The sequence below is a fragment of the Bombus bifarius genome, unplaced genomic scaffold, assembly GCF_011952205.1.
Source record: "Bombus bifarius isolate JDL3187 unplaced genomic scaffold, Bbif_JDL3187 scf7180000009452_frag, whole genome shotgun sequence".
Classification (NCBI taxonomy): domain Eukaryota; kingdom Metazoa; phylum Arthropoda; class Insecta; order Hymenoptera; family Apidae; genus Bombus; species Bombus bifarius.
The window spans coordinates 1-9,534 of record NW_022885128.1 but is presented as its reverse complement, the minus strand read 5'-3'; the positions used below and the strand labels follow the sequence as shown (position 1 = coordinate 9,534).

Here is a 9,534-nt window from a genome sequence, read left to right as displayed (position 1 = left end):
CCAACGCAATTCCAATTTCCCCGCGAGGATATTATTTACTAATGAGACAACATTTAATAAATGTGACACTGGAGTAACAAATACACGTAGCGATCAATTTTAATCACATCACATTCTACCCACGCAGTGTAGGAACATTTGTCTAACTGTTTTGGAGATTGATGGATCGGTGGAAGGGGACTTGTGCTTTGGTCTGCTCGATCCCCACGTTTAAATCCCCTCGACTTTGACCTCTGGGGACACATGAGGAGGTTAGTGTACGCATCGCCGGTGTCTATTGCAATAGAACTGCAACACTGCATTCTCGATACGGTAAAATTTTAAGAGAAGCGTTAGGCTCTGTTTACGACAAAACGGAGGTCATATCGAACATGTGTCATAATTCGTTGTATTTCTTGTGGATACTCGCCGGAGGGACAATCACGGTGCCTGTGCAAGCCTTTAATGAACATTGATAATACGCTTTTTTATTTATGAGTTATGGAGGCAACGGTTCCACTCGTAAATTTCATAGAGCTGTTTTCCATGTGCTCTTATGGATTTCCATCCAATCCAACATTCTCTTGACAACGTCGCGCGAGATCGTTTACATCTCTGAATCTTCTTCTCTACGACTTGTACGAGGTATATGAGGAACTACGACTCGCGCGGGAGCTCATTTTTCTTTGAGCTGCCGTATTGTGTAGATAAAAATAGAACTTTTACTCACTTATTAATAATTTAATTATTAATTTGTAACAATTAAATTAATAATTTACAACATTTAAGCCATTGACTTACACCGTTTGATCTGTTAATGCCTCACAGTTCAACTATTAATTTATAACAATATATTATTAATCTGAAACAATTACTCCATTAATTTTTAACGATTAAAATAATAATTTATAACAAAAGCCTCCCATTAATTTAAAATAATTATGCTCTTAATTTACACCATTAATCGGAAGCAATTCTACTATTCATTTAAACCAATAAATAAATTTAAACCAATAAAACCAACTCATAGCGATTAAATTAATGATTTATTTTGTTTTATTTAGTATTAACGAAATCTTTCGAGTCTTTGAAGCGGTATTTTGTTTCCATTTAGTTTTATCTTTTAATTTTAAGCACAGTATTTAATTTTTCACTTAACTATTTCATATAAAATCAGTGCTAATACAAAGTGTAACTGTAGAGCGTCTATGGATGAATTGTAATTCTTCGTACTCGCTCAAAGCCAAGGAATCAAATCGCATTCACGGAACTGAAAAAGCAAATGCGATTTAATCGATGGCAACGAGGTTTGGTTTCTTCGATGGTAAGTTCAATGTTCAAATGTGATTATGTAGATCCACATACTATACCTATTCTAATTAATAAATTTCCATACACGCTACTTCTTTGCCATCAAATAATTTTATATCTTCTGCTTTCGATGCTTAAAAACTCTTTACGTAAATAGAATCCCTGCGTAGTTACCTCCCCGTGATGGGACCGAGTAATTGCCATCGTTTCCCAAATAATAATACATGATGTACTATTCTGAAAGTGTAACGTTAATTTTAATATTAGGATTCGATTGCTATTGGTAAACAACATATATTTATAATTCCGAGATATATCAAGCTAGAAACTACTTTAATAGTTTAGTCTAGTCTAGATCATCCAAAACTGTTTGATGAATTAGACTGGACTAATAACCCCCTACGGGGGCACCGTCGGATGTCGTGGAATGTCGTGGGTCGTTGAGGAACGTCGCGGGACGTCGTGGAACGTCGTCGGACGTCGTGACACGAGGCCTGCTGCTTGTTATCTCATCTAGCAGGAGAAGTCTAATTAGGTACTATAACTCCCCACCTTCGCCAATTTATTTATGTGGTTGTGCAAGGTAAGCCGCGCTAGATTGCAACGAAAACCCTACATCAGCTCAGATTTCACTGCCATTACCATGTTCTGAAGAAGTCTAAATGTAACAAGACTGTTTTAAGTTATTATTTTAAGTATTTGATGAAACTCTGATTCAGAGCCGCCTTTTCTTCATCCAGTATAGATTATTCGTAGTACTCCCTACCGCTTAAAGAAATGTAACGTGGCTCTGTCTATCTTTTAAATGAGACGCATAGTTCAATAGGCTCTCATTTTCGTCATCAGATGTTCAAGTTCAAAATCGAAAAAATACACTCTATTGTTAGTCTAGGCATTATCGAGAAAACACCAGTTTTCATTTTCCTTAGCACAGAAAACCTGTTGTACTTTCAATAGAGTATTGTTGTGTGTTCCAATCCATACTTTTGTAGCTTCGCTAGGTAGTAATCACTTGGTTACCAGGATGATTTTTGCCAGAAAAATTCATGCCGGAAATTGAGATGGTTTTAAAGATAGAGCACCACCTCTTAGAGAGCCCCATATATCGCTCCATTTTTATTAATATTAGGACAAGTCTCTGCGAACGCTCGCAGGCCGATCAAGCTCGATTGACCTCACATCATTGGAGTACAGTGTACACAAGTAAATATCTCCGGATATGCGATTGCCACAAAAGCTTGTTATCCAAGATGTGTTATGGAAAGGAGATACCTATATATTTAACAATGTGCTGGACTGGATAATGTGCTGAAGGGAACAGATAATATCATCGAGACGCTGAGTCGGTAACATTTGGAATAATACTAAAATGCTAAAGGTTCCCAATGCTTCCAGATGTGCGATAAACGTGTTTATTCTACGTCTCGTATATGTATACTGATATAAATACTTATTCTATAAATAATAAATATTATATAATATATATGTAATATCGTGATATAATGTGTTTACAAGGAATGGACAATAGAGATGTTAATCGGACAGAAAAAGGCGATTGTTGTTTAACCTGAACTATTCACACCAAACGTACAGAAAACAGCACAACTAAATAACTCGATAACGACTCGACTTTTACCAAACGCAATCAACACTCTCTCGGCAACGCCACTCGCAAACTCCGCTTCTCCGCTCACACTCTGCTTTTCGAATCACACTCTGTTTCTCGACTGACTCTCTGGCCGTTGTCGCCTTCTATTGTCTTTTCTAGGCTCACGTGTTCTGCAGACGCTCGTAGCCAGGGTCACGTAGGTCTTTTCTACGAAACTATGCACTTGAAAAGTGGAGTGGTTGTATGGTTCTCCCTAGAAATGTGGTTGTGGCGGCATACGGCCTCAAGAACGGGCCTGGCCACGTGTGATTTTACCTCGGAGGTGCCAATATAATGGGACACACGTTGTATTAATAATAAAACTCCAGGTACAAACTGCATAGCAACGGCGATTGGAACTTTCTCGATGCTTCTAACGAGTATTTAACAAACGAACGCGATTGTAAAGCGAGGAAAATTTTCATCAGTCTATTATTCGTGCGATCGCCTTTGAAAGTTACACTTCGAGCAGTTTATACTGAGCGTCCCAGCAATCGTATTTTGTGCTTAAAATGAATTCTACGCCTAGTAAAGTGTTATCCCGTTGACCGTGGACTCGTTATCGAACCCAAGAACATTGTCAATTGCATCTTGCGTGTCTAAACACCTCTGATGTTTGTTAAACTCTGTTAAAGTCATTTTTTTTGTACCTGTAAATATAATCTCTGTTGTTCAAAACGATGGCTAATTCAAATGAAAAATTGTTACGCGCCCTAAATTCTATCGATAACCTGACACATAAAGATGTTGTCGGTAAGTTACCGACTGCAAAAGTTAATTGTCGATAGGGTTCAAATAATCATTTCTTTAACCACATTTTAATTTCTTGAGCAATAGGATTCTTATTCTTAACGCTAGAGTATAAAACAGATATTTTGACAAATATTTTAACAACCAATGGTATCTCATGAGCCTTTGACAGAGTCAACAGTAAGAAGATGTGTGTTTGTGTGTGTGTGTGTGTGTGTGTGTGTGTGTGTGTGTGTGTGTGTACGCGTGCCTGTGTATGTATGCATATATTTGCCATGTACGGGCCAGAAAGCATTTCTCGAGTAAGGGACTTGACTCGATTTGTTAGACTTCGCCGCGCAGCGCTTCTTGTGTCTGCAGCACGATCGTGTCTATAACTAAACTCTATAGCATTATGTAAAACTACATTCATTTAAACAACATTCTTTTGTATCACGTGAAATACTGCATGTCTACTTTAAGTATATTGATGAAAATTATCACTAAAGGTGAAGAATATAAACTAAACTGCTTTTCATAATTTTGCAAACGAAGGTGTTAACAAATTGATGCCAGCGCTGCGACTAACGGCCGACTTGTAAAGCACATTTCCGAATATTAAGAGCATTATCCCCTCTACTGGAGTTTACAAACCTGTGTATACGAATACGAAGCTTGCAGTACTTATGATGCAGGAATAATCAGATATTCATTGACGTGTGTTGGTGTTGCTTTTTAGATGCACAGATATACATACATATATAACGTGAGTTTATACAGAAACGTGAACAAAAAAATTGTATTGAACATAACGTGAAGTTAGTCAGAGAATCTACTCAGTAAGACGCATGCGCTGCAGCCACGTGTGAATCTATCTGAACTGAGCGTCATGTTTGCTACTAGTGGAGGATGCCATTTTAATGCCCACAGTGCTGCTCATGGTGGTGTCCTAGTTCGAACGGTATTTTCTCTGTCTTTGCATGTTTATATGTGTATAAGAAATTTACATTCTATCTTGACGCGAACTATTAACAAAGGAAAACATGTTCTGGATGCAAATGAATAATAAGTGAATAATAAGAGAGTGTAAACAACTTTTAAGATCATGTATGACACGTTAACCTGAAATATCTTCCATTGTCTTCTGCTTTTCATTGATTTCACGACTTTTTATCAAATAATTACAGTTTTGTTAAATGTATTTGATAACTGTATCTCATACAATTTCTATATTCATTTACAAATTGCTACTGTTATCGTGCAGTTATGGCATATTTTAAGGAAAACGCGAATTGTTCTTTGAGGATATTATTAAAGTCTACTGCTCACTAATCATAGATTTTCCTTGTGCACAGGCAAGCAGTTTGTCTAATAATAATAATAATTTCGTAAAGCAAATGGCTCGAGTGTTAGTTTACGTGCGGTCCGTTTATGCAATCTCCATGGATATAAAATTGGACAACAAAATGGACGTAAGTACCTTTTGAAACATCATTCGATAAGTGAACTTTGACCGTATTGAATAATGTATTTTGTTTCTACAAATCTTGGTTAATATAACATATTAAGCTAATGTTTATGTACCACTTTCTTTAACTATTTCAATATGACAATGTAAGATTTGCTTCTTTGGCCGTTCTGACGCAAACTTATGATTTGTAATAGAAATGAAATTTAATTGTTGAATTAAAAGGAATTTCCACGATGGTACATAAAATTTTGTATAATGTATCTGTCAATTATAAGACTACTTTGGCCAACGCGCTATGATCTCTTGCGTCTATACTTTATATATTATGGCTCAATAATAATACATGGATTAAAAATACTAAAGTAATGCAGAATGTCTAGCATCGATGCAACCGTGTTTATTATTGTTATCAATATAATATTTAATTGCTCCGTTGTAGAGTAATGAGTTTATGCGAATGTGATCATTTTACAATTAAATTTCATTTACATATTTTATTTTATAAAAATGGAAATATTGAATTACAAATGATTTGCATTAATATGTTGATATTTAGTACACTGATTATGTTTGCCATTTGTGTTATTATCATTTGTTATTAATTTTCCTCGGCTTGTAGAATATAAAATTGATATTTATACATATATAAATATGTTTTATGTAATATTAATGTAAATCGCTGTTGTATCGTGAAATGTTATCTATTTATTCGTACGATACCAAGTGGATTAGTAAGAAAGATTAGATTTTCATCATATTAATGCGTCGAAGCATACGAGCGTTGAAACAACGTATGTTGTAAAAAATATATTGCCGTATAATGGATTAATACTCACAGATGTACCAGGAACGTTCATCACTGGGAACGTGCGCTACCTGTTCACTGATGTATTTATATAAATACGGGCATTGGATTCAACTGAGGCGTTTTGTAACGTATAACTTTAAATAGAGCAGGTCACACGAACGTATCGCTGGTTATTCGTTATCAGTTCGATGAGTACGTATTTTTTATGTATGTCCAGCGATTATTCTATAGCGAATAGTTGTATCGGAATGAAAACTTTTCTATTTTGTGCAAGGATTTTCAGATTTGTTTATTATAAATCATTTGTTATTGCAAAAATCATTTGTATAAATCAAATTATTTACAGTTTTTAACGCACTTCGATATCGATTCAGATTAAAAAGAAATATTATTGGAGTTTTATAACACAATGTCGCGAACGTTCCGTCAAGCATGGTTTACGCCACAGTCAAGAACAATCGCTATTTTTGAGAACTAGAAATTTAGCGCTTCGACCATCTGCGTGTCAGCACACTGATAGGGCGTGAGTAATTGTTCCGCCAGCTCTGCAAAACAGACGACGCTCGTATGCCGTGACTTCTACGTACGTACGAAATGACTGTGAAACGTATGCCCGTTTTAACGCTCGTGTAACCTTATGCCCAGGTTTAAAGCTGTATGCGTTATGAAAAGTATTGCTGCTGTGGGTTTATATACAAAATTTTTCCGCACACAGTTATAACGAGGCACAGATACGCGTGTGCGTTTACCCGCGTGTATATATATTCTTATACAAATTGGCAACATAGTGAAAGGGAGGAATTTTGCATATGTCCCTTACTGCCCGAACAGCATCGGGACAGTAGTTCTAGTATAGTCTAGCGTAGAAAATTCGTTGAGCAGCCTGTATAGCTGAAACGTATCGTAATGACGCTACGCATCGACTCCAAAGTCTCGTGAAATGACATCAGTATATCAATATATACTTAATATATACCCAATGGCTTTGTCTACCAATTAAGGAAATAATATTACTTTCTGCATCGATGCAAGCCAATATACACCATAAAAGATCAAAAAACGTTGATGCGTTCATCGTATCAGCGTATGTAAGCACCGTTGACAGTCACGTTTTCCTTCTTTTTGACCAGTTACTACCATTGACTGTTTCTCACACCGGTTACTGATCGCGATTGATTCTACAATATCTTCCATCGAATTGGATACAAATATTGCTACTTTAAACAATTCATGGTGATTTTTGTAAACTTTTTGAGTTGTTTTTTTATATTTTCAAATGATATTGAATTTTTAGAGCTTTGCATGGTGTTTGTTGCTCTGTCGTATATTTCATTTCTCATTTATAATATACAATTTGTTAAACATATAGAAGAACCGCTCGTTGCTTTGTACCAATTTGTTACTTGGAAGAATACATTCATGAAATAACGTTAAACAACCATGTTAAAAATATCGTATGCGAATCTGATTTTTCTTCCATTTGAATATAATTGAAAGTTGAATATAATCCACTTCACTACACAATAGTTTGAAAATATCGATCGGCCATGTCCTATGATAAATGTTAGGAGTTGAGGAAAAGTTTCGTAGCAATTCTAATGAAGCTGTAAATTTACACAAAATTTACACCTCTCTTCTTATGTATGTAGTATTCTGGATTTGTGCAGTTATGTTTTTCATGTTTTTAATGGTAGAACCTGGCTAACTCATAAACATGGCGTCATAAAGCGTTCTTTCTACTATCTAGTTTTGTAGCTCTATACATAGTTTTCTATCCAACCCATGATATTTATGACACGATTGGCTTCAATTACTAGGCTAGGACTGTTTCATAGATTTTTCGTTTTTTAGAATGTTACGTTAGGTTTGTATATTTTTTTCAGCCTTCTGACTATGCAATAAGAATAAAAGAAGAGCCAATCGATCCGGAGATCTGCGATGATTTGTCGCCAGTTGATACGAATACAGGGAATGAAAATGAAACAGCGACGTTTAAAGGTGAATCTTCGGATGACGTTTATTCTGAAGACGAAGAATTCGCGTTTCCTCAAGAAAGTACGTATCTAGAAAATAAGAAATCGGATCCTGATAAACGAAAAAGTAAGCATAAAGTACCTTCAAACAACAGAAGAAGTTGCAACGTTTGTTTGTTAACTTTTCGAACTAAACATTTATTTGATCAGCATAACAAATTATATACCTGTAATGTATTTAAGTGTAATAATTGCACTGCGATTTTCACTATGCATTTTTCCTTGATACGTCATTTAAAGAAGCAATGTCGTACGAAACAATTGTCTGGATATAGATGTAATTTTTGTAGCCGAAGGTTTTCCTTTAAAAGACATATCCAATCTCATTTATTCCATGCGCATGGGAACGCAATATTTTCTGGTGAAAGCAAAATCACGAAAACATCTGCTGAATCGTTAGGAAAGTCGAATCATTCGGATGGTATAGCCATGGCAGAATCAAATACTTCACACAGTCCCTGCCCAAAAAACGTAGATAGCTCAATAAATATATCTTTGATACCATCCAAGGGAAGGGACCAATTGCATATTTTTACAAAATCAGAAAATAATAGCAAGAGGTTCTGTTATCGGAAATTTGTATAAAGTAGATATGCGAGTTATCATACCGTCAGTTTGTAATTTTAGCAATAGAGCGGTGTCAAACGCGGACACATTGCAGTTATGGCACGAACGGCTATGTCATCAGAACATCAGACATGTTAAAGAATTCGTAAAGAATTCAAATATGAAAGTTGTAGAAAAACCTAAAGATCAGAAGGTACTTAGCAATAGGTGGGTTTTAACGATAAAGCTAAATCCGGACAACTCGGAACGATACAAAGCGCGACTTGTAATAAAAGGGTGTTCACAGAAAGAAGGCAGAGATTATAAGGAAACATATAGTCCCGTTGCTCGGTTTGACACAATTAGATTAATGCTCAGTATTGCAGCCAAAAATAATTTACACCTCGGACAGTTCGACATTAAAACCGCATTCTTATATGGAAGTCTGAAAGAAGATATTTATATGAAACAACCTGAAGGTTATGATGATGGTACAAATCGGGTTTGTAAATTGCTAAAAAGCCTATATGGCTTAAAGCAGTCTCCAAGATGTTGGACGGAACGTTTCACAAAATTTATCTCGAACTTAAAATTTTATCAGAGTAACGCAGATCCTTGTTTTTATATTTATACAGAAGACGACAAATTAATGTTGATGACCATATACGTAGACGATGGACTGGTAGCAGCTTCAGACGAATCTTTAATTGATAAATTCTTCGATGATTTAAATAAAGAATTCAAAATTACGAGTTCGAAAGAAGTAAAGAGTTTTCTTGGACTTGAAATTAATAGATTAGAAGATGGTTCAATATTCATTCATCAGAGTAGGTATATCGAAAACATATTGGAAAAATTTAATATGAATGAGGCAAACAGTATTTCTACACCTATCGAGACTAATTGGAGCGAAAGTAACATAGGCGATAATGATTGTAACGCACCATACAGAGAAGCCGTAGGGAACTTAATGTTTTTACAAACTGTAAGTAGGCCAGATATTAGCTTT

General features: G+C 35.5%; 1 protein-coding gene across 1 annotated transcript; it reads left to right on the top strand.

Moving 5' to 3' along the window:
• The first annotated feature begins 4,685 nt into the window (after nt 1-4,685).
• LOC117215225 (zinc finger protein Aiolos-like) lies at nt 4,686-8,680 on the top strand. The gene is made up of 3 exons (XM_033461621.1): nt 4,686-4,774; nt 5,023-5,139; nt 7,830-8,680. The coding sequence occupies exons 2-3, from the start codon at nt 5,065-5,067 to the stop codon at nt 8,562-8,564; spliced, it is 810 nt and encodes a 269-aa protein (XP_033317512.1). The 5' UTR covers nt 4,686-4,774; nt 5,023-5,064; the 3' UTR covers nt 8,565-8,680.
• Nucleotides 8,681-9,534: the final 854 nt, after the last annotated feature.

Excerpts from the sequence above, each read along its gene's own strand:
- LOC117215225 (XM_033461621.1), top strand. The coding sequence starts at position 5,065 with ATGGCTCGAGTGTTAGTTTACGTGCGGTCCGTTTATGCAATCTCCATG. Across the intron at positions 5,140-7,829 it reads AATTGGACAACAAAATGGAC|CCTTCTGACTATGCAATAAG; the intron begins GTAAGTACCTTT and ends TATTTTTTTCAG.